We start from the raw sequence: 25697 nt of genomic DNA, 5'->3' as shown, positions 1-25697 counted from the left end.
AAAATCTAGAGTTTTATCACATTGTTTATTTTATTATCATCACCATCATTTACATTGTTGTAATTAAAATAAAATGCATAATGTTTAAATGTTTGTTTTGTATTTATAGGGCACATTATGTGAAAATATAGGTCTTTTGAGATATGAAGATATAATAACAACTTTATCGTCAGTTCACTTTACAAAACCAGTTTCAGATGAAAACATTACAGTGATTGACACAGACTTCAGTAACATTCCTGTTCGCCTTTACTTGCCAAAGAGGACGTCTGAAAGACGGAGACCAGCTGTGATTTTCATTCATGGTGGTGCCTTTGTCTTGGGAAGTTACAGTAAGTATAGTTTGTGTTATTCATATATTCGTACTGAAATAATTGCTGGCTACCAATGAGTTGACAGACATTTCTTCATACAGTGTTGACTTGTGCATCTTAACAGAGTTATATTGGAATGTATGGGGGTCATAGTTCACATTCTCCTTTATATGTAATTTGTTAGTAAACCAACCAAGTAGAAACAAGATGGTTGTGTTGGGAAATAGAGTCTTAAATTAACATAATGATATCTTAAACTTGAAAGTATAAATAATAAACTTGGATTTTAGAGTAAAATCACCTAATCGCATCAATTAAATAAACATTTAGTATGACATGAACCAGGTATTTGATTGTTAGATATGAAATAATACAGTTGCTGCCATGCTATAGCCAAACTTTGTTCAAGTGGTGGCGTGTGATACAACAATATCGAGGATTAGAAAACAGAGCATAACTTTGTACTACAATTATAGAAGTGATATGGAGCTGAGGGGTTAGTTCTTGCCTGGAAGTGAGTGGAGTAGCTAAGACAGACAGACTGATGGAATCTTAAACACATACCATTTTAGACATTTGATGACTTATGGATTCACTACACAGAAAAGTTTGGGATATTGCACTTCACAGATGTAACAAACAGGTGGTAGCACTCCTGCCCTCAACGAAACTGTACTTAATTCTCATATCCAGTATTTTGTCTTCATAATTTGTGAACATTTTAAGATAAGCAAAAAGGCTACTGTGGAAAGCTGGGCACACATCTGAGTGAGCAAGTTTCAGGTAGGTATTACCATCATGTTTTAGTGGTGAGGAAGCAAATAGAATAAGAAATGTTTTCAAAGACCTACATTTAGAAAAGGGAGATCACTTCCCAGGCTTTGGCTAAGGTCCAGTATAGAAAAGAGAAGAAGGATAGGAACCTTGAGCAGAATCCAGAGGATTAAGGCTCCTACCGAGCAGCCCATGCATGTTCTCAGTGTTGCTGCCCTCAGTTTTGCTTCAGTGACATTTCTAATTTGCCATCCTGTTTCCAACCTCACCTGCTCCTTCTGGGTCATAAGTGCATATGTTTGGTATCTCCCAGTCCACCTCTCTCCTTACGTGTCTACAATGTCTGAAGCTTACTGGCATCTTGTTGATCCTGTCTTCACTACTCTACTTACATCCTGCGATAAGACATGTTTTTATTTTGTTCAAGATGAGTCTCTACTTTCCTAGGAATTATATTTTTTCCAAATCATCACCTGATTTATATTTCTTCTACCTGCAATTGTACTCCTTGGTTGATTCTCAAGTATGCACTGTCTTTACTGCCTCTATCTCTGTCAGCCCCTGGCTGTTCCTTCTAATTCTTATCTTATCATTCTTTATTTTCTGAGACTTGTTTGCGGGTTCGTCTCCTTCTTGCCTTTTGATTCTTCCTTAATACAGTGTAATCTGAGAGAAACCACTGCTCTTTGCTACACAGTGAGCTTGTATGAAAGGAATTTCTATATCCTTCCTTTTTCCTCCTTTATTTCATCTTTCATTTGCAACTGCAACATTAAAACAAGAGAAAAACTAAAACCATGCTGAAATAAGTTAATTGTACTTAAACAATATTAATATTCCTCACATTCCAGTATTTTATTCTTTGGTTGTTGGTTCCACTTTTTTCTATACTTTATTTATTATTTCTTTCCACTCTAGCCCCCATGCCCATCCTATTGATATGGGCTCTTTCCTATCTCTAACATTGTTCAATCTGCAGCTGAGTTGATTGAACTCAGCTGCAGATTGGTCTGCATTACTTCATCATTAGTGTATCATATGAATTCCTTAGCAGATACCACCATATTACTTTCTCAAGGAGTAAACAGAAAAAATAAAAAAAAAAACACCCAAGAACACAAGAAAAGCATAGCAACCATCATGCTCTTTTTTTTTTAACAGTCTTTCAGTCTCGTATACTTTATAACATACTCTGGGCACAAACTCTGAGCATCCTCTTGTTTCTACACACACTGTGTAAATTATCATTTAGTTTTATTCCAATTCTTACCTCTCTGGTGGCTCATCACCATTTTGTTATTTCTGTGACCTTCTATTTCAGCCTATTATGATGTGAAAATATGGTCACACTGCTCATCAATAAACATCCCAGAAATAAGCATCCATTTGTTTATGAATCTTCTGACAAACTTTGGAGTGTAGTCAGGTGTATTCTCTTCCGGTTACCTCATCCGCTCCCTGCTTTCTGCTCCCTTTATCACATTTATCTATGTTTTCCCAAGCTCTGTGAATTCTCAGGAAATTGCTGTAAATTTTACTAAAATCACACTTCATTTTTTCTTCTTCATTTTCTGCCTATTATTATTTTAATGTTTAACATGATGGATGACAATTTATGTTTTATGGGTGAATGAGTATAAATTGCTAATTAAAAGAATAATTGACGTTAAGTTCTGTTAAAACTTTTAGAAAAGTATTTTCTTTTTCTATCTCCTTTAAGTTTATTAACTATTTATGTACAGTTAAGTTTTGTTATGAATTAGAAATGTAAGAACACATTCTTTTTTTTTTCATCTTTATTAACTTGGATATTTCTTATTTACATTTCGATTGTTATTCCCTTTCCCAGTTTCCTGGCCAACATCCCCCTAACTCCTCACCCTCCCCTTCTCTATGGGTGTTCCCCTTCCCACCCTCCCCCCATTACTGCCCTCCCCCAACAATCAGAAGAACACATTCTTATTTCATTTTAGTGAGAATTAAAATTCTAACTTACATATAGAGAGGGAACCTAAAGTGTAATTGTAAATTTATTAAGTTGCATGAACAAATAAATATGTAAGCCTCTCGCAAAAGAAAAACTTATTAGTTCTAATTGCACCAAATAGTACACCTGGTCTTATACTTAAGCTGATGTCCCATCATTGAAAACTTCCTTCAGTAAATAATAACTGTGGGGAATCTCTAAATTTATGAAAATTATAATGCTGCCTACAATGTTATCTTCAACTCAATTTCATATTTTCTAATACTTCTCCCAAAATTTTTATGGAGTATATCAGTAATGAATTGCAGACAATCTTCTTTGTGAACTCTGAAAGAATGTTTCCTGTGACCATAAAAGGGATTACTTAATTACAGTCAATCAATCAATCAATCAATCAGTCAGTCAACCAACCAATCAAATTTCACATTTTAAGCACATGCTTCTGCGTTTCCATTATTTGCTATTTACAGTGAACCATTTTGTGTTTATTTTTTTCATTTCAGAGATGTCAGCCTATGATGATCTGAACAGACTGACAGCAAACAAGCTTGAAGCTGTTGTTTTGGCAATAGAGTAAGATAAAACTGATTCTTCTAGCCACAGTCCATGCACTCACAACATAACTTGGTCTATTCAGAGCTGTCACCCAACCAACAAATCCACGTATACTATGGGTTTTTGTTTATATTATTTTTTTCATAATTTTAATGCCAATGCATCCTCAAAGACATCAGTATTTATTTTGATTTCTGCCATCTTAGATACAAAAGTGAAGCTAGAGGAATAAACACATTTATTATCACAGTTATAACATCTCTTAGAATATGAACTCTAGGATTCATAAGCATCTCATTTTATCTGCAAGTAAAATTAAAAATTCTTACGTATACACAGAAAGGTATACTCATTATATTCTTGAAAAACTAATTTTCTTTGACCTGTTTCTAAAGACTGGAGTTAGAGTTATTCTTGGTTATAATTCTAGTAGGTAAAAATATTTCAATAACTTGAACATTTCAAGACATTATTCAAATGAAAATTCTTAATATTCTCAACAAAGTTTTGCCAACATTTACAATAATATATAAAAACTATGAGCAAATACTTATTACCTCAGAACTTTATTTCTGTCCACTCTGCTACTGAAATTCTCATTAATAGGAATGAAAAAAATTGCTGTGTATCTTACTATTCCCTAGTGCAGAAATAAACTTACAACCACTACTTGAAACCCTTAACTAGAATCTAAGACAGGCATTACTAGTTAGCTCTAGTTAATTGGTGAAACAGGCTTCAAAGTAGGATCAACATATCAGTGTATCTGGTGGTAAGAGTGAGACTATTCCTTGCATAACTTTAACAAGGGTTTTGTTGTGGTTTTGCTTGATTTACCTTTAAAGCTACAGACTTGCTCCCAAGTATCCTTTCCCAGCTGCCCTTGAAGACTGTGTTTATGTGACCAAGTTCTTTCTCCAGGAGAAAGTTCTTGCAAAATACAGAGTGGATCCCTCACGCATCTGCATTATGGGAGACAGTTCTGGGGGTACCTTGGCAGCCACAGTGACTCAACTGGTATGTTGTATGTGTATGTATGTTTTAATCTTAATGCAAAAGAAGCTCTGTTTGAATTATTTTTATAATGTTATCTTTGAAATTTAAATTAAACCAGCGTGATTATCCATTTTGTAAATTACTACTTTAGAATTGGCTTTAATGCCTAATGCTAAGGACAGCTTTTAAAATCCTGTTTTTAGGTATTTAAAGGAAGTTTCAAGACATTGAAGCCAGGGCTGTGTGTTTGCTAGGCAAATACTCTACCAAGAACTATCAATCTCTCTTTTAAACTTATTGTTTCAAAACAATCTTTTGATTAGATTCCATGAACTGGTCTGTATTTTGTGCAGGTCTTGCACTTGTGAGCTTCCCACCCCAGCAACTCAAGAACCAAATATTAGAAAGCTGTAATGATAAATCAGGCTTACACTAACAATGCTAGTTAAAAGTTCACCAATTGCTTTGAATTGCTCTATTAATTTCAATGCAGAACTTGTTGTTGTTGTTGAGGTCGTTCACACTGAATTTAAGTAGAAAAACTATAGTTTCTCAATGTTTTTTGTAATTATAGCTGAAGAGCATATTAGTACTTTTCTCCTCTGAAACTGAACATTCAGCAAGAAGTAAATACAGGGAAGAACTTATACTGGCTCCTGGAACGTTAAGTGCATCATAGCAGCAAAGGCATGGCAGTGGTAGTTGACTATAGCTGTGGCAGTGGGAGGGTGAGGCTGCTTGCCATTATCTCCCAAGTCAAGAAGTCTGGTGACATGATTTCTGGTACTCAGCTTCACCCAATATGGAGGCACCTCCAAACTCAAGATGAAATTTATTCCTTAATTCCCTGTGAAATACCATCATAGACACTCCCAGAGATGGGCTTCAATCTCTATCTCCTACATGATTCTAAATCTAGGCCAGTGGATATTTATGAGTAACCATGACAATGTGTAAATTGACACGTGTAGATTGTTATAGATAACATCAGATGACATATCATGCTTAGAAGAATTCCTACTGTAACAAAATTAAGTCACCACATAATAGATTCTTGCTGGATATAGCTAAATAATCATTATCAATTGGTGATATTTTGAAAGGCAATATCAATTCAATAGATGATTCAAAATCCCACAAATACTTTTGTAGAATGAAATGAATAGTCTGTTCCCTTTTTATTATGTAGATTGACTTCTTTTTATAAAGTAGATGTAGTCTCCATGTTTGTATTAATTGATTTTATTGAATACTTTAATTTTTCTTTAATCTTACTATCCAACCAGTAATATGTTTCCTTCTTCAAGACCAATTAACTTATTTTAATAAAACTATCTCTTTATCAAACCATTATAAAAGTCCAATGAAATCTCATCATGTATAATCTAAAAATACTCAAAAATATTCTTTAATAATTTTAATGTTTTGATTGCTCTGATCATCTGTGTGCAAAAAGGCTCTGAAGTAGGTCTTGGCCCTCTAATAGAAATTTGATGTACTAGAATACATAAGATATATGTTTTGTGTAAATAAACATAACAAAACTATTTTATATATTAAGCGCAAAGAGTTTGCTAGGAATCCAATTCCTTTCATATTTAGTCTTACTGTGTAAAGAAAAATTTTCACCAGTGGAAACAATGATGTTAAATTATGGAGAAACATTGTTTAATATTCATCATAGACTATATATATATATATATATATATATATATATATATATATATATATAGAGAGAGAGAGAGAGAGAGAGAGAGAGAGAGAACAGACAGAGAAGTTACTAAGACTACAGTGGCTGCACTTGTAACCAAGTCTAAGGTCCATCTGGAAGCTTGCAACAAAACCTTGGCTGTTTTACTTATAAATTATTCTCTAATGTACCACAAAAACTGAATGGCAATATTCTAAACTGGGTCATTGAAAACTAATATAATGAGTTATATATTAAAAATGGGACACTTTAATAGGGAGCATCACTGTGTACCCCTAAATTTGCAAGGTTACAGCAAGTACAATAAGTCATTTAGAAAGATGAAAGTAAGATGAATGGGTTAGTTAAATTAGACAGAGGGTAGTTATATATTTTGAGGACTCTGAAAGTGTCAGAGATAAAAAAGAGTAAGAAAAAACTAGAGTTTTGAATAAAAGAGACCACCATGTACTTAATGGAATAAGCTTTTAGGTATAATATACACAGTATTTAGCTGGGTGGTGATGATTCACATCACAGCACTCAGGAGTCAGAGGCAGGAAAACCTTGAGTTCAAGATAATCTTGAAATACAAAGCAAAATTCTAGACAGCTAGAAATATATATATTTATATTTCTCTCTCTCTCTCTCTCTCTCTCTCTCTCTCTCTGCTCTTCTCAACTTCTTTTTCTTCTATTAGTTTGAGTGTATCTGGTTTGATATAGAGGTCCTTGATCCACTTGGACTTAAGCTTTGTACAGGTCAATAAGAATGGGTCAGTTTGCATTCCTCTACATGCTGACTTCCGGTTGAACTAGCACCATTTGTTGAAAATGTTCTTTTCTGCACTGGATGGTTTTAGCTCTTTTGTCCAAGATCAAGTGACTGTAGGTGTGTGGTTTCATTCTGGGTCTTAAATTCTATTCCATTTGATCTGCCTGTTTGTCTCTGTATAAATACAGTACAGTTTTTTTTTAATCACTATTGCTCTGTAATAGTGCTTGAGGTCAAGGATGGTGATTCCCCCAGAAGTTCTTTTATTGTTGAGGATAGTTTTTGCTATCCTGGGTTTTTTGTTATTCCAAATGAATTTGCAAATTGCTTTTCCTAAATCTATAAAGGAATGAGTTGGAATTTTGATGGGGATTGTATTGCATCTGTAGTCTGATTTTGGAAGGATGGCCATTTTTACTATGGTAATCCTGCCAATTCCTGAGCATGGGAGGTCCTTCAATCTTCTGAGATCCTTTGCAAATTTTTTCTTCAGAGACTTGAAGTTCTTGTCATACAGAACTTTCACTTGCTTGTGACTATTGTTAAGGGTATCATTTCCCTAATTTTTTTTCTCAGCCTGTTTATCCTTTGAATAGAGGAAGACTACTGATTTGTTTGAGTTTGTTTTATTCCCAGCCACTTTGCTGAAGTTGTTTATCAGGTTAAATAGTTCTCTGGTGGAACTTTTGGAGTCACTTAAATATACTATCATATCATCTGCAAATAGTGATATTTTGACTTCTTCCTTTCCAATGTGTATTCCTTTGACTACCTTTTGTTGTCTTATTGCTCTGGCTAGGACTTTGAGTACTATATTGAATAAGTAGGGAGAGAGTGGGCAGCTTTGTCTAGTCTCTGATTTTAGTGGGATTGCCTCAAGTTTCTCTCCATTTAGTTTGATGTTGGCTATTAGGTTTGCTGTATATGGCTTTTACTATGTTTAGGTATGAACCTTGAATTCCTGATACTTTCAGGACTTTTAACATGAAGGGGTGTTGAATTTTGTCAAATGCTTTCTCAGCATCTAATGGGATGATCATGTGTCTTTTTTCTTTGAGTTTGTTTACATAGTAGATTGCATTAATGGATTTCTGTGTATTAAACCAACCCTGTATGCCTGGGATGAAGCCTACTTGATCCTGATGGATGATCATTTTGATGTGTTCTTGTATTAGGTTTGCAAGAATTTTGTTGAGTATTTTTGCATTGATATGCATAAGGAAAATTGATCTGGAGTTCTTTTTCTTTGTTGGGTCTTTGTATGGTTAGGTGTAAGTCTAATTGTGGATCATAAAAGGAATTGGGTAGTGCTCCTTCTGTTTCTATTTTGTAGAATAATTTGGACAATATTAATATAAGGTCTTCTGTGAAGGTCTGATAGAGTTCTGCACTAAACCCATCTGGTCTTGGGATGTTTTTGTTTGGGAAACTTTTAGTAACTGCTTCTATTTCTTTAGGAGTTATGGGACTGGCTAGAGGTTTATCTGATTCTGATTTAATTTTGCTATGTAGTATCTGTCTCAGAAATTGTCCATTTCATCCAGATTTTTCAGTTTTGTTGAATATAGTCTTTGTAGTAGGATCTGATTTTTTTTAATTTCCTCAGATTCTTTTGTTATGTTTCACTTTTCATTTCTTATTTCACTTATTTGGATATACTGTGCCTCTGGTTAGACTGGCTAAGGCTTTATCTATCTTGTTGATTTTCTCAAAGAACCAGCTCCGGATTTTGTTGTTTCTTTGTATAGTTCTTTTTGTTTCTACTTGGTCGATTTCAGTCCTGTATTTAATTATTTCTTGTATTCTACTCCTCTTGGGTGCATTTGCTTATTATTCTTCTAGATTTTTTAGGTGTGCTGTTAAGCTGCTAATGTACGCTCTCTCCAGTTTCTTTTTGGAGGCACTCGGAGCTGTGTTTTCCTTTTAGCACTGCTTTCCTTGTGTCTCATAAGTTTGAGTATGTTGTGCCTTCATTTTCATTAAATTCTAAAAAGTCTTTAATGTCATTCTTTATTTCTTCCTTGATCAAGTTATCATTGGGTTGAGCATTGTGCAATTTCCATGTTTATATGGGCATTCTGTTGTTTTTGTTGTTATTGAAAACCAGCTTTAGTCTGTGGTGATCTGATAAGATTCATAGGATTTTTTTCTAGCTTCTTGTATCTGTTGAGTGGCGTTTTGTGACTAATTATATGGGCAATTTTGGAAAAGGTACCATTTGGTGCTGAGAAGAAGGTATATTCTTTTGTTTTAGGATGAAATGATCTATAAAAATCTGTTAAATAGAAGCAGTTACTAAAAGAAACTTCTGGTAGTTTCTCTATGTCTACGTTTAGTTTTTGTTTTCATGATCTGTCCATTGATGAGAGTGGGGTGTTGAAATCTCCTATTATTATTTTGTGAGGTGCAATGTGTGCCTTGACCTTTAGTAAGGTTTCTTTTATGAATGTTGGTGCCCTTGCATTTGGAGCACAGATTTCAGGATTGAGAGCTAATTTTGGTAGATTCTTCTTTGATGAATATGAAGTGTCTTTCCTTATCTTTTTTGATAACTTTTGGTTGAAAGTCAACTTTATTGGGTATTAGAATGTCTACTCCAGCTTATTTCTTGGGACCATTTGCTTGGAAAATTGTTTTCCAACCTTTTACTCTGAGGTAGCATCTGTCTTTGTCACTGAGGTGTATTTCCTGTATGCAGCAAAATGCTGGGTCCTCTTTATGTATCCAGTCTGTTATTCTATGTCTTTTTATTGGGGAAGTGAGGCCATTGATGTTCAGAGACATTAAGGAATAGTGATTGTGAATGGAAAAAAGAGGATAAGAGATAAAATTCTTCTTGCTTCTCCTCTTTGTCTAAGAAGTGTTATATCCAAAAGTCTAGAACTAAGCCAAGAAATTTAACTCATTTTATTTGTTGTAGATCTCTTTATAAGGTCATAATTTTTCTAGTTGAGGAGACAGGAGTCAGCTTTACATGTATACTGTTTTTCCATTCACTGTTGTGGTATCAGGACATAATCTGACATATGCACAAAGTATAAAACCATATTCTTTTCTGTAGTAAGGGTGACACAATTCCCACAAAGTCCAGGGTGGTGTCACTGGAAGCTGTCACTTGTAAAGATTATAGGAATTGAAATGAGGCCACCAAGTATCCTTTCTGTGCTTCAAGGACGAGATGTTTTGGGTCAGGTTAGACCCTGTGACCCATCTGACATGCCATGGTTAAAACATGTATTGCTGTCTTTCATCAGGAGTTCAGTGTCCTGGATAAATGTGGACACTGACAATTCATCAGCAATTGTCTTCTTCAGTGAAAATGGACCTTTAATTGTCACCATTATCTCTATAGGTGATTTGGCATACGATTTTTTTTTTTGCTGGTCCAACTGATAAAATATATTTTGACCATCTAGACAGCACAAAATCCTGTACACACCCATCCCTTAAAAACAGTCATAGTCTACTTTCGTTAGTGCACTGAGAGCTACTATTTTGGAGTTTATAATAAATATATAGATATTAATGATATTTGTGCTGTCTTTATTCGAAAAGCTTTAATAATAAAGTTTAAGAATGATTACTTAGTGCTAAAAGCATATATTCTTAACATAAAGTTTTTAACTACTACTGAGAATTATTGTTCTTACTACTTTGATTGTCACAATCTTCATTTAATGTTTGCATTTGGGGGTTCACATGTTTCCATGAGTGTTTTGTACAAGAATGTGCATTTTCAAGTATGTGCTCATGAATGTAGAAGCTAGAAGGTAACACTGGGTGTCAACATCTTTCTCTACCTCAGTTTTGAAATTGGGGTCTCTCATAGAGCCTGGAGAACACTGAGTAATCTAGATTGACTGCCTAGTTAATTTCAAGGATGCCCTGGTGTCAACCTTACCCACCCAGTGATGAGGTAACAGGTATATGCTACATGTCCAGTTTTTTTTTTTTTTTTTTTTTGGTCTGGCCCTCTGTACTCAAGTCAACAAATCCTTTACTGACTAAGCTATCATTTCAATCCTTTCTCTTATTAGTTTCTCATTTTTCTTCTGTATAAAATATAAATTTCAATATATAAATATATAAATATAAATATAAAATATAATTTTCAATATAAAATTAAAAGGTTAAATTAAGGTTTAACCTTCTTGTTTCCCAATACAATTGTGTGCGAACAATTGGGAACAGCACTTCTGCTACATATGAAGGAGCTATAACATGTTTTTGCCTAAAAAACTCTTAGGGATTTTTTCCATCCTGAACTTGTAATATCTCCCTTCTATTGAGCTCCAAAATGGATTTGGTCAGATAGTTAGCCTTGTGATGAGCTAATTAGAATTCCTGGAATTCTGTTATGTTTTGTAAGTGTTTTGTGAGATCATGGCCATGTGAGCACTGTTCATAGCTTGAAATTTCCCAAAGATTGGCAACAGATGCTGTCACTGTTGCAGAAATGCTATAGAAGCGGGTACTATTTAAGTACTCATGCTTACAGGTAAATTTTAGCTTCACTGTTGTAGAGTATACAAGAAGAAAAGAACATAGCTGCATAATCATGATACCTCTTGTATCTGATAAGAAACAGAGGCACCATATCTAATACATGGTTGTTATTAGTAATTGGGAGACAAAAACAAGTGGACACTGTGTTCCAGAACAATCCTGAGATGTTCAACATGACTTTATTAAAGAAAGCCACAATAGCTGAATTTCTAAAAAACAAACGTGAAAAATTCCAATATCATAAGTAAAAATCTTGCCATCCTCATTAAGATGCTACTGATCATCTTCCTGTTTGATTTCCATGTGTGAATAAATGTGTGTGCAAAAGAGTGTGTTTTTGTTTCTGTATGGATGGGAGTGGAATGGCACTCTCTTGTCTCTAAAGTAGTGACTAATTGCATAGGAAAATTCACTAGATATTCAGATGATTTTACTTACTTCTAGCTACTAAAATGAAATTGTCGGTCCTTTTGTTTGAAACCTATTAATTCATTAGACTTCATTATCTTTCTAGCTGCAGAATGATCCAAATTTCAAAGGTAGAATTAAAGCACAAGCCTTGATGTATCCAGGTCTACAGTCACTTGATACTTTTCTACCATCCCATCAAGAGTATCAACATGGTCCAGTTCTGACCAGGGAGATGATAATTAAGTTGCTTTGCCTATATGTGACTGAAGACCAAGTTCTACCCCAGGCTGCACTGAGGAACGAGCACATGCCTGAAGAATCGAGACACCTATTCAAGTTTGTTAACTGGAGTGAATTCCTTCCTGAGAAGTATAAAAAGAACCATGTTTACACTGAACCAGTTCTTGGAAAATTGAATGCTTCCTATCCAGTACTTGTGGATAGCAGGTTGTCGCCTTTGCTAGTCAATGACTCACAGTTACAGAGTTTGCCATTGACATACATTGTCACCTGTGAACATGATATCTTTAGAGATGACAGTCTCATTTACATCTCACGGCTTAGAAATGTTGGGGTTCAACTTACTCATGAGCATATAGAGAAAGGAATACATGGAGCCCTATCATTCACCAGCCCTCCACTGTTTTTAAATTTAGGATTAAAAATAAGAGATAAGTATATTAACTGGTTAGAAGAAAATCTATAAGTCAATGAATCATGTAGCTGCACAATCAATAAAGAAATCTAACCGTTATACTTTGAAGCATTGTATGATGAATGGGCACAATATTAATTGACTTGTGGATAAAGCTACATTTCAATCTGAGTAAAAGTTACTGTATATGTTTGCGAAAGTTACTTCACTTATTCCATCTTAGAAATATTGCTAAAATGAGGCAACATTTCATTATCTGCTTTAATTACAAATTGTTGTAAAAAATGTACTTTGAGTATTCAAAAATGGCAGAATGATAGGAGAATGTGTGTTCTGATGCCAACAGTTTTGAGATTCATGGCAGTGATAAACCAAATTTGGGATATATTTCATGAAAAATAATTTCCAATAAAAATGGAATGGAGTCATGAGGAGTGAATGGGTTGTCACATTACTCTGCAGGGGACCAGTGGCAGAGAGTCAGTCAGGAAGACAGATCTCTGTGAGTTCAAGACCAGATTGATGTATGTATCTAGTTCTAGGACAGCTACTGCTGTTGAATGGCACATTATTTAAAAACAAAAGAATAAAAAAGAAGAGTAAAGAACAGAAACCATGAATAAGGAGAAAGTGTGATAGGTAGAAGTTTAATGACGTTTCTATGGACTGAGCATTGGACTGCACTTCTGCTACAGTTTTTCCAATCATGTGCTCGCTCCACATTACTATAATCTGCTCAAGGTGAATTAATTAGTTCTTCTTTTTACTCACTCCCAATAAAATTTATATTCTGCTTTTCATAATAACAGTTTGTATATTTGAGGGAGTTTTCTTGATCATGTACTGTTCCTAAAGTTTGAACATTTGTGCCTTATTTACACTTTTGTAAGATCAGACTTGATGGAAACGTTTGTGGATTGTATTTATTGTGGGACAACATCTCTTAATGCATGATGGTACCCATCCAAGTATAAAGTGTAGGTAGAATTCTTTATAGTATTCTTTTGAATTTTTGTAAAGAAGCATTGTGCACACAGAGACTGAAGAGTTATGAGAGTTGGTTATTTCCAGACATGTTTCCCTGTGATGATAGAACACATACTCCTGTAAGCACAAATCAACTCATAAATAGCTGTAATTTTCACTCAGAAGCATTAAAAGTAATATTTAGTTTTCTGATGTCCTGGTGATTGTGCTGCTTCTGTATGGTTGTTTGTCATGTTCTGTGGTTTTTCTTAATCCTGAATAAACTATTGAAAGGGAAATTGTGTCTTGTGAATTTAGTTGGCAATCTAATCCTCATCTCTTAACATATTTTCATTAATATTTTTCTGTAGCCGAGAACCTTTTTTCGTTTTGAGTATGATTACTTCATTAATGTCTTAGTGTTCACTATAGGATCCTTGATCTTGCCGTTCAGACTAAACTTTGGCAAGAACATTAGGAGAGGTTGACTAGGAGTTTTCTTTGCTGTTCTCTGTGAATTTGTAACATCGTAAGTAAAATCACTTTGATTGATTTATTTGTGGAAGAGAAACAATATTGTTCAAGATATGAAATCAGACTTGATGAAAATTGATTGTCCTCATTAAGCATTAATCACAAGTTGGGGGGAGGGCTAGAAGGAAGACATGGAAGGTGAATGCAGGTTCCCTCATTTGACAGTTTTTTGTTCCAGAAGATATTTGAGGAAGATACTTGGGCCAGAAGAAGGTATTTAAACATAACCAATAGAGGAAAGTGAGGACCTAGAGTCCCATAACCACCAACACAGACCCTCATTGGTAGACTCTCCACTTAGAAACAAAATAAGAAGAAAATTTGAAGTAAATCTTTTACTTCTCTTTCTCCATGGCTTGGTGTTATGTCATTGCTGGATGTTCAATTCTTTGTTCTGTCCATGAAATAGGTTTTGGCAATTCCATAGAAGCCATATGCATACTTGTTAAAATATTAGAATTTTAGTCAGCATTTGAGAGTAATTTTACTCTGGATTGGTATAACAAACTGAAAATTGCTAAGAAGGAATCAGAAGTGGCTAGAGTAGTCTGGTACTCCCAGAGGACCTCACTCACACAAGCATTAGTACCATAGTCATATACTTTATACTAGGAGTAGAGAATCGAAGAATGGAGCTGCTGGCATGATGGACTTTGATCCAAAAGTTAAGATCTCTCTTAAAGAACAAGAATGGGGTTTTACAGTCACTTTTCAGTCAAGCAGCCCTGCAAACTGGACCCCAAAGAACCAATTATTATCCAGGAAGAAAAGATAGGAGAGGGTAGATTCCTTGTTCGGTATGAATGGGAAAGGCCCGTGGGGAGGGTCCTCTCTGTGTTTGATCACTAATCTTGCACTTAGTTCTTCAACCTTTGCACTGTGACTTAGCTAAGCATAGGTATCCCATGGTAGGCCTGGTGTGTAAATGAAGAGTTTCTAGACTTCCTCTCTCTGTCTTGAGCCATTCTATCAAGGAGGCAATCATTGAAACTAACCTGAAGTTCTGGAAGTAGAGACACGAAAGTCACTCCAAACTTGCTTTGAGTTTAATGTGAGGAGGGCCTGAATTTCAAAGGCAAAGGGCTGTGAGTGAGACAGAGCATAAGTTCTGTATGCAGAAAAGTTCACTGGGTCCTGATAGCTTGGGGCAGGGATGGCTTTAATTGTTTAGGTGGAACTTACATGACCACCACAAGCCTGCCATCATTCTCCCTAAGGGGTCTTATTAAGAGATGTATGTGTCCTGCCTTAAATCTCTACCAACAAAGTCCTCAATGCCCTGTACCTCTACTTGCTATGTACTGCTTGAGGTATGTGGTATTTGAGCTATGAGAGGAGGTTCTGGGGTGATAGGAGCAGCATCTTCTGTGCTGACTCTCTAATAACAGACTCTCACCTTAACAATGGCCATTTTTCTACCATTCTAATTCTTTACTTTAGGCTTTCTCATGTCCCTGTAGTGTCTGGAATGTTCTCTGCTGAACTTAAAAGTCCCTGAGTTCTGAGAATAATGAGTCCAGAATAATGTACCATAAACACTACCTGTATGGCAGGGTTGGGATTCAGAGGGAAAGCGCTTGCTTGATATATAGGAGCCCTTGGATTCTATCACAAGCTCTGAAAAATAAATCATAGCTAAGATTTCCACAGCTGGGAGCATAGTCCGGCGTAGGTTGAGATGTAGCTCTGTGAAGATTATGAGCCTATTGCAGGACTCTGTGTTTCCCCAAATTTTAGCATTTTCTAACAGATGTTATCAATGAAGAAAGCAGTTTCAGGGAAGCCTCTGGATATCCAGAGGAACACATTAGGTGTAGTTTAAACCACCCATTCCTGCATAGGTAGTAGAAAAAAAGGGGTCAAATAGTGGGGTTCTAGAATCAGATTGCATGTTCTGAGAGCTATGGGTTTTGTTTTTGTTTTTACTTCTCCCTGGTTCATATTTCCAATATCGAAGAGGCAACTATAGCATCTAGTTTTACTACATGCTCTAAACTGGATCCTAATATTCTACTTTAGACACTGCCTCCTTTAGCCTGACCCTTATCTTTTTCCTACTGACTAAGGGATCTCTGGAGGTTTGAAGATACTGTTATCTTCATGGAAAAGAATGTTCTCATAAATATCTACCAGTTGTGCTAGGGACCCTTCTATCTTCATGGTTCCCTAGGCTATAGCAATGTTTCCTCCTAATTAGCTACCCTTGGCCATACCAGGTATGGCCTTAAACCTCTTCCCTTTGGGATCTACAGTGACTATATCGACAAATCAGAAGACTAATCTAGTGTTAGCAGCATCAAATATCTTGAATCCAAATGGAGCTGTGGTAAAAAAGGGATCCGAAGGGAGTGGTATGACGGTGAAATGACCTAAGAAAAACCAAAGGAGGAGACCAGAAAATGGAAGAGGATTGAAACCAATGGCAGATGAGAAAATTACACTACTTTTTCTGGCCTCTCATCATACAGAATAGACTGTTCCTGCCGTTAGTAACTGACAGGTTGAAGATGCCACTAAATAACCTATGGAGAGTGGGGTGGATAGAGCAAACAAGACCCAACATTCCTCTCTCTTCTGCCTTTCTTGAAAATAGGAAAAACTTGTTCCAAGATTCCTGCAAAGCTGCTACACAGATACCTACTCAAACACTGGGCAACATTTAACCCTCAGTCTCATAAACAACACGCCCCCTCATTTGCCAAGATGCCAAGAGCATGTCTCCAGTGTTTCCTGAGACGTGTGTTCATGTGTATGAGTGGTGGTTGTAGTGGTAGTCGTGGTGGTGGTGGTCATGGTGTTGTGTGTGTGCGTGTGTGTGTATACATGTCATATGTTGTGAACGTGTAGATGTACTTATCCTTGCATTTGAATATAGAGGCAGGCACCGAACTTCCTGAAATGTTCTCTGTGTTCTCTCTGGTATTTTTTGAGAGAAGGTCTCTCATTAATCCTGCATTTGACCATTTAGTCTTGACTGACTATCCAGGAAGCCATAGGTATAAGCTTGTCTCTGTCTCATAAGAGTTATGGTTACAAACATGCCATTACATCTGGAGTTTTATGTGATTGCTAGATATCTAAACCTGGGTCCTCATGGTTCTGCTAAAGTACTTTATTTATGCCAAGGATTTATCATAGGAATCTTTTGATGACTTTCTAAGTCTGTAGAGATTTTTTCCACATTTATTGGTTATTTTATCTATTTACATTTCCAATGTTATTCCCCTTCTGAGTTTTCCCTCCACAAGTCCCCTATCCCCTCCCCCTGCCTCTAGGAGGGTAATCCCCTACCCACCCACCCACTCCTGTCTTAGTGCTCTATCCTGGGTCATCAAGCCTCCACATGACCAAGGAGCTCTCCTCCCAGAGATAAGGCAATCCTCTGCTACATGTCCAGCTGAATTCATGGGTGTCCCCCTGTGTACTTTTTGTTTGGTAGTTAAGTCCCTGGAAGCTTTGGGGGATCTGGTTGGTTTATATTGTTCTTCCTATGGGGTTTCAAACCCCTTCAGCTCCTACATTCCTTGCCCTAAGTCCTCAATTGTGGTCCCCTGTTCAGTCTGCTGCTTGGCTGTGTACATATGCATCTGTTTTGGTCAAGCTTTGGCAGAGCCTCTCAAGGGGCAATTATGCTGGGCCCTTATCAGCAAGTACTTCTTGGAATCAGCAAATAGTGTCTGGGTTTGGTGTCTGAAGATGGAGGAATCTGGGTGCTAGAGAGGAGGAGAAAGGAAAAAGCAGCCAATTCAGATATGGGAGGCGATGTGGGAGGAGTATAGTAGGTCAGAAAATTGAAAGTAGGTGTCTAGCAGTCGGGAAGGGGGCACTCAGGGTAACCACTAGAAAGTCCAGATGCTAGGGATCCAACAGGTTCCCAGGACTCAACAGGGAGGACATTAGCAAAAATTCCCATCAAAGGGGAGATAGAACCTGAGGAGAACATATCCTGTTTAAGGGATAGGGCCACCAACACACCCCAAAATATTAATCCAGAATTCCCCCTGTCAAAAAAAATGCAGAAACAAAGAGTGGAACAGAAACTAACAGAAAGCCCTTCCAGAGACAGTCCCTCCTAGGTGTCCATCATGTCTGCAGAGTTTTTAACAAGGTTCTATCTACTTCAGAAAGGACAACTACAATAGTTCAAATCCATGTCTATTTCATCCAAGTTTAATTTATGAGCTAGTGAGCTTAATTTTGGTTACTTACTGACGCATGGGCAAGAGAGATGGGAAGCAACACCATCTAAGAAAATTCCCCATCCCTGATAATCACTATTTACATACCAGGACAGTGGAGTGACTTAAAGCATACATTCCTCTTCTGGAGGAGAGAAGAACATCTGGTTCCGTCCATGTAGATGAAAGAACAGCTTTCCACAAAACTAATGGATGGTGATGTTCTATAAGATTCCAACAGCACTGTATTGCAGATCTACCTTGAGAATCTTTATTTAAATAATTAAGTACAAAAAGAGCATGATTCAATAAATGAGTTGGGGAGGCATATCTTAATTCTCCTCCCTGTAACTTAGCCAATTGTGTCTTTAACAATTGGTTAGATCTCTCAATAATTGCCTGTCCTTGAGGATTATATGGAATGCCTGTAGTGTGTCTAATAATAAATTTAATACAAAAGTTTGCAAAGGCTTAAGATTGATAAGCAGGACTATTATCAGTTTTCAGATGTAGTGGCATGCCAAGAAATGCAAAAGAAGCAAACAAATGCTGCTCTACATCTTTGAATGCTTCTCCCATCCTGGCTGTGGCAAAAGTAACTCCAGAAAAGGTGTCAACAGTAACATGAACAAAGGATAATTTTCCAAAAGATAAAATATGAGTTACATCCATTACCATAGGACTTCAAGGCTTGAGTCCTTGAGGGTTAACTCCAGGCAGAGAAGCTGGAAGTGTTGTAGGACAAACAGAACAATTTTTTACAATCTGAGGAACTGCCTCTTTTGTCAAAGAAAATTGATATCTCAGTGCCTGAGCATTTTGATGGTGAATAGCATGGGAGGCAATTGCTCTACTAACATCATCTAAAAGAGAACATGGGTCAATAAATCTGCATATGAGTTTCCTGTGACTAAAGGTCCAGGAAGACTAGCGTGAGCCCGAGTATGTCCCACAAATAGGGACTCGAGCGTTGACACAATTGTTGTAATTTTTGTAATAAGGAATTAATTGTTGCTTCGTCTGCATTGATCAAAACTATCTCAATAATAGGGAAGAGTCTATACACATATTGAGAGTCAGTATAGAGGTTAAAAGGAATCAAGGAATAGTGAGAAAAAACTTGAATAACTGCATATAACTCTGTCTTTTGAGATGAGGTAAAGGAGGTCTTAGAGGTCCTGGTGTCAGTTTCAGAAACTATAATGGCCTTTCCATTTGAAGAGCCATGGGTAAAGAATATTTTTCCTTGATCTAAAGGCTCCATAGAGAAGGCAGAAGGAAATATGACTTGTTGTAAATTCAGAAAATGTAACAGAGGATTTTTTGGAAGATGATATAACACTTGCCCCTTAAAGGAGACAAAAACTAATGCAAAGGAATCAGAAAAATTTAAAAACCACTCAACCTGAGCGTTGGTGCAGGGTGTTCTAATCACTTCAAATTCTTTACCCAATATCTCCCTAATCCTTGTTCTACCCTCCATAATGAGCTGAGCTACTAAATCATAATAAGGAATCAAAACGTGGGGAGGGAGCAGGCAAATGGACCCATTCTAAAGGTCCTTGTTCTTGCCAGATAATCCCAGTGGGTGTTAGGGAAGTATGTAGGATAACAAACTCACAGGTCTTATATAAATCAATTCTTAGTATGAGTTGTTCCTGGATGGCCTCCTCAACCAATAGCAGAGCCTTTTGTCCCTCTGGAGTTAACACTCAGGGAGATTTGGGACTACTGTCTCCCTTTAAAATATCAAAAAGTGGCTATAATTGGCCAGTGGTAAGCTTTAAGTAAGGTCTAATCCAGTTGATTTCTCTCAGCAGTTTTTGGAAATTATTTAAGGTTTTCAATTTATCCATCCTAAATCTTAAGACTGCATGTGAAATAGAATCAGAATGAAGAATTCTCCCCAAATAATTGTATGGGGGATCCTTTTGAAATTTTTCAGGAGCCACTATTAACCCATACTTACGCACACTTTGTATAAGGTTATCCAAAGCTTGATTCAGCAAAGTCAGGGAAGAATGAGCAATCAAAATATCATCCATATAATGAAAAGGCAACAATTCAGGAAATGGTTGACGAATGGGAGACAAAACCATATCCACAAATTTTTGACACAAAATAGGACTATTTGCTGGCATGGTCTTTGTAAATTTATTGAGGGTAAACTAAAAGCAAAGCGCTTCTTGTCATCTGGATGGAAAGGGATAGTAAAGAAACAATCTTGCAAATCTATAACAAACGCAGAGCATCCTTTGGGAATCTCTGTGGGAGAGGACAGTCCTGGTTGCAGAGCCCCCATAGCCTCCATGGTTGCATTCACCTTCCTTACAACTTGTAATCTCCATTTGCCAGATTTTTTCTTAATCACAAAGATAGGTGTATTCCAAGGCCTGGTGGAGGGTTAAATATGACCCTTATCCAGTTGTTCTTGTACAAGCTGAGTAGCTGCCTGGATCTTTTCTTGACAAAGGGGCCACAGATCCACCTACACACTTTGATCAGTGGCCCAGACTGTCTTATCCCCAGTTAAGTCAATTACCCAGAGATACTTTTCCACCTAAAAGAAGTCTAACCTCATCCGCATAATTAACTTTAAACTAGAGAAATTGTCCCCCTGTGAGACAGGACCAGGCCAGGATAAACCAGTCTGCAGGAGTGAGGCAAGTGCCTGCCAGATTTTCCACAAGGGAAAGAGCATAAGGTGAAGTAGGGCCATATTTAGAAGTACTTCGTTTAATTCCATAACAAGTTTGAAGGGGATGGGTTCCCATTCTCCATCATCCATGCTTACCATTGGAAACAGCATCAAAATTTCCCCTTGGTCCCTAGCCTTCTGTACTGCTTGCAGAATACGGGACTGAGGGAGGGGTCTTCTTTTCTTATTCCTTTTCTTAGGCTTAAGAGGGGTCCAGTCAGGATTATGATATTTAGCCGCTTCATGCTCTAATTCAGTTTCATCTCCAGGATCTAAAGGCTCTCCCTCCTCCTCATCATCAGAGGCGGAGGAAGTCTCTACTAAATCTACAATACTCTGGGAAGGAGGTGGTTTTGATTTCTTAGCAGTTTGTTTCTTACCGGTTTGTTTGGACAGTAGAGGCACTCCTTCCTCCACAGCACTGTCTGTACTACAAACAGACCCTGCTGATGAGCTGGGCAGGTCTGTTATCTCAGCCTGGGAAAGTGCCTGTTTTACCACAAAACAGAACAGAACCGCTTTCTCTGGACCTGTCCTTCGTCTTCCTCATCCTTATGTTCCAGAATCCAGGTTTTTATATCCTTTCCTACCCTTTCACATGCTACCTCATCCAAGGTCCCTTTATCATGTAACCAAGGGCTCACAGAAAGAGGGGAAAATCAGAGAGCTGCTGTTTTTCAAAGTGAATTCCCTTTTTAAGCAATACTTTATGAAGAATCTTTTCATACATAGATCTCTCACTGGATTCAGTTTGACCCATAATAAAACTATAAAACTGGGGTTGGGGATTTAGCTCAGTGGTAGAGCGCTTGCCTAGGAAGCGCAAGGCCCTGGGTTCGGTCCCCAGCTCCGAAAAAAAAGAACCAAAAAAAAAAAAAAAACTATAAAACTATCACACTACCACTTCCTACCTATCCTTTCTCGGCACTCTTCTCTGGCCTAGAAGACCGCGGCTCCCCAGGTAGGGTCCTTTCCAGATCCAAAAAAACAGGGAAGGGGATGGGGGCTTACCCAGTTCTTCCAGTTCTGAGTCCCACGACCTGGGCACCACTTACTGCCGGGGTCCAGCGTTGACACAGGATCGGGGTTCTCAACTGGAAGCAGGGATATCTGGAAGGTGCAAATAAATATACACAGACTACTCTTTGGGTACAAATTGACAGGCAATTTCAAGGCTTAAAGTCTCTCTCTCTCTCTCTCTCTCTCTCTCTCTCTCTCTCTCTCTCTCTCTCTCTCTCTCTCTTTCCTCTCGCAGCTTCAGGCTGCACACATTCTGCATTCTTTTGTGCACTCTGCTTTTCTTTTTCTTTTTTTTTGGGGGGGGAACATTTTCTTTTCTTTTTTTTTTTTTTTTTTTTTTTTTTTTTTATTAACTTGAGTATTTCTTATATACATTTCAACATTTTGGTGTTATTCCCTTTCCGGTTTCGGGCAAACATCCCCTCCCCCCCCTTCCTTATGGGTGTTCCCCTCCCCACCCTCCCCCATTGCCGCCCTCCCCCAACAGTCTAGTTCACTGGGGTTCAGTCTTAGCAGGACCCAGGGCTTCCCCTTCCACTGGTGCTCTTACTAGGATATTCATTGCTACCTATGAGGTCAGAGTCCAGGGTCAGTCCATGTATAGTCTTTGGGTAGTGGCTTAGTCCCTGGAAGCTCTGGTTGCTTGGCATTGTTGTACATATGGGGTCTCGGAGCCCTTTCAAGCTCTTCCAGTTCTTTCTCTGATTCCTTCAACGGGGTCCTATTCTCAAATCAGTGGTTTGCTGCTGGCATATGCCTCTGTGTTTGCTGTATTCTGGCTGTGTCTCTCGGGAGAGATCTACATCCGGCTCCTGTCGGTGCACTCTGCTTTTCAATTGCAGTTTTCTTTTCTCAAACTCCCACACTCATGCACACCTCTGTTCATTACCCTTTCATTCTTACACACAAAATCTTCATACACACCTCATATTTTCTCTTCACTCACTCTTCACATGCTCTTCTCATGCTCTCTAGCCTTTCTCTTGCCCCAGTCTTTTATTGATAATTCAAAAGTAGGTAGAAAAAAAGACATTGTATAATCATTGCCAAATCAAATTCAAAAGAATAACCAAATCCCACAAAGAACTAAAAATTACAATTGTTCTCCAAAGTTTCAAGCTTCCCCTATTCTCAGGCCTGTGGCCAAAATAATAATAATTGTAAACGTATTATTATTTAAACTTTAACTTTTAACTTATTATACTTCAGAGCTCAAAGCTCTGAAGTCAGCTACTTGCAGTTTCCTGTGAAGCTCTAATGATAAATGACATGGGCAAAGCTGCCAGGCAGTAGCCAGAAAGAATCAAGTTAACCCTTAACTCAGTGGTTCCACTAGCTTTCTGTTCCTTGCACACAATGACTCTCATAAGAGTCCCAGTATTTTGACTTAGTTTACTAGTATATAATTTTATATATTCTATACTTCCTTATCCAGGAACCACTCTCAAATGTTATATAAAACTTAATTCCTAACTTCAATAACTTTTTCCTTTCTTAGGGTCCCAGGGTTGGCTCTAATTCATTTTCTAATAATTTCTTTAAAGTTTCTTTGCAAGTCAAGCATTAATCTGGAACTACTATTGTGCAGTTATTACATTGTTTCCAAGATGAGAACACACAGCATGCACCTGGGCCATTAGGGCTGTGCTGTGCTGTGCCCCTATGCCTCAATTGTGTAAGAATCATAACATCAAGGAACATCTAGTTTCACAGAATTCACCAGAGCAGAAGGAGAAAGAAGTAGGAAAGTCAGATATAATAGAATAATTATGTACACTAAGGCCAACTGAAAGGCAGTCACACACAAATGAAATCTATGCAGCCATTGTCCAGGGCTAAGGTTAGGAGAATGGGAACAACCAGTTTTTACAAAGAGCTGCTGCAGGCTACTGAGATGTCTCCATTCTGGCCTACTGCAGGCAGCCTCTTATTTCAAATGGTGGTTCCCCTGGAGGGATGTGTCTCCTGCTTCTCAGAGTCCCAGACGTCATCCTACTTTACAGGGAGCTGCCACAGGGTTTCTGAGGTGTCTCCATCCTGGCCTATTGCCAGCAGTCCCTGTCATCGTATGTTGTCCCCAGCATTGTACTGTCAATGTGTCAATAATAAACCCTGAACACTTCTGGCACTCTACAGGTATGTTAATGAACTTTACCTTGTGAATTTCTCAAACGAGTTATCATAGCTGTCTGTCAGCAGTGGCAAGAGCATGCGACACCCTAAGCAGTCACTTGTACAAGATTGGGACAGCTGACATACTCAGAAAATGAGGATAGAGTAAGAAGACAGAATTGGTATGGCACCCATTTCTGTCTTTTATTTTTGGTTGTGAGCCTAGCCTTTATCAGCTGAGCCGTCTCTCCAGACCCATTTCTGTCTTTTAACACAACTCACATACAGGGGAAATTTGGAATGGCATAGGAACTCTGAATTGTTGATTGTATAAGTGGATTAGAGAGCCACCTAAAGAAGAGAGCATTTTCAACAAATGGTGCTGGTTCAGCTGGAGGTCAGCACGTAGAAGAATGCAGATCGATCCATGCTTATCACCCTGTACAAAGATCAAGTCCAAGTGGCTCAAGGACATCCACATCAAACCAGATACACTCAAACTAATAGAAGAAAAACTAGGGCAGCATCTCGAACACATGGGCACAGAGGAAAATTTCCTGAAAAGAACACCAATGGCTTATGCTCTAAGATCAAGCATCGACAAATGGGACCTTATAAAACTGCAAAGCTTCTGTAAAGCAAAGGGCACTGTCAATAGGACAAAATGGCAACCAACAGATTAGGAAAAGATCTTTATCAATCCTACATTTGATAGAGGGCTAATATCCACTATATACAAAGAACTCAAGAGGTTAGACTCCAAAGAGTAAATAACTATTAAAAATGGGGTACAGAGCTAAAGAAAGAATTCTCAACTGAGGCTGAGAATTAATAAAATGGCTGAGAAGAAACTAAAGAAATATTCAACATCCTTAGTCATCAGGGAAATGCAAATCAAAACAACCCTGAGATTCCACCACACACCAGTTAGAATGGCTAAGATGAAAAATTCAGATGACAGCAGGTGCTGGCAAGCATGTGGAGAAAGAGGAATACTCCTTCATTGTTGGTGGGGTTGCAAGATGGTGCAACCATTCTGGAAATCAGTCTGATGGTTCCTCAAAAAATTGGACTTAGTACTACCTAAGGACTCAGCTATACTACTCCTGGGTATATACTCCAAAGATGCTTCAACATATAACAAGGACACATGCTCCACTATGTACATAGTAGCCTTTTTTATAAAAGGCAGAAGCTGGAAAGAACCCAGATGTCCTTCAACAGAAGAATTGATACAGAAAGTGTGGTACGTTTACACAATGGAGTACTACTCAGCTATCAAAAACAATGACTTCATGAAATTCATAGGCAAGTGGATGTAACTAGAAAATATCATCTTGAGTGATATAACTCAATCACCAAAGAACATACATGATACGTACTCACTGATAAGTCAATATTATTAGCACAAAAGCTCAGAATACTCAAGATACAATTTATAGACCATATGAAGCTTAAGAAGAAGGAAGACCAAAAGGTGGATGCTTCAGTCCTTCTTCGAAGGGGGAACAAAATTTTAGACTTCTA

General features: G+C 37.5%; 1 protein-coding gene across 2 annotated transcripts in view; it reads left to right on the top strand.

The window, feature by feature from the left end:
• LOC116895482 (arylacetamide deacetylase-like 2) overlaps window positions 1-12713 on the top strand; it is a 39627-nt gene extending 26914 nt beyond the window's left edge. For both annotated transcript variants that reach the window (XM_032896742.1, XM_032896743.1), the window contains exons 2-5: window positions 110-332; window positions 3579-3648; window positions 4476-4647; window positions 12111-12713. In XM_032896742.1, the coding sequence (XP_032752633.1) occupies window positions 110-332; window positions 3579-3648; window positions 4476-4647; window positions 12111-12713 (1068 nt within the window). The remainder of the gene's footprint in view (window positions 1-109; window positions 333-3578; window positions 3649-4475; window positions 4648-12110) is intronic.
• Window positions 12714-25697: the final 12984 nt, after the last annotated feature.

The sequence above is a fragment of the Rattus rattus genome, chromosome 3 (genome assembly GCF_011064425.1).
Source record: "Rattus rattus isolate New Zealand chromosome 3, Rrattus_CSIRO_v1, whole genome shotgun sequence".
In the NCBI taxonomy this organism is placed as follows: domain Eukaryota; kingdom Metazoa; phylum Chordata; class Mammalia; order Rodentia; family Muridae; genus Rattus; species Rattus rattus.
Note: the sequence above shows the minus strand (reverse complement) of the source record. Positions and strands in the feature narration are given on the sequence as shown.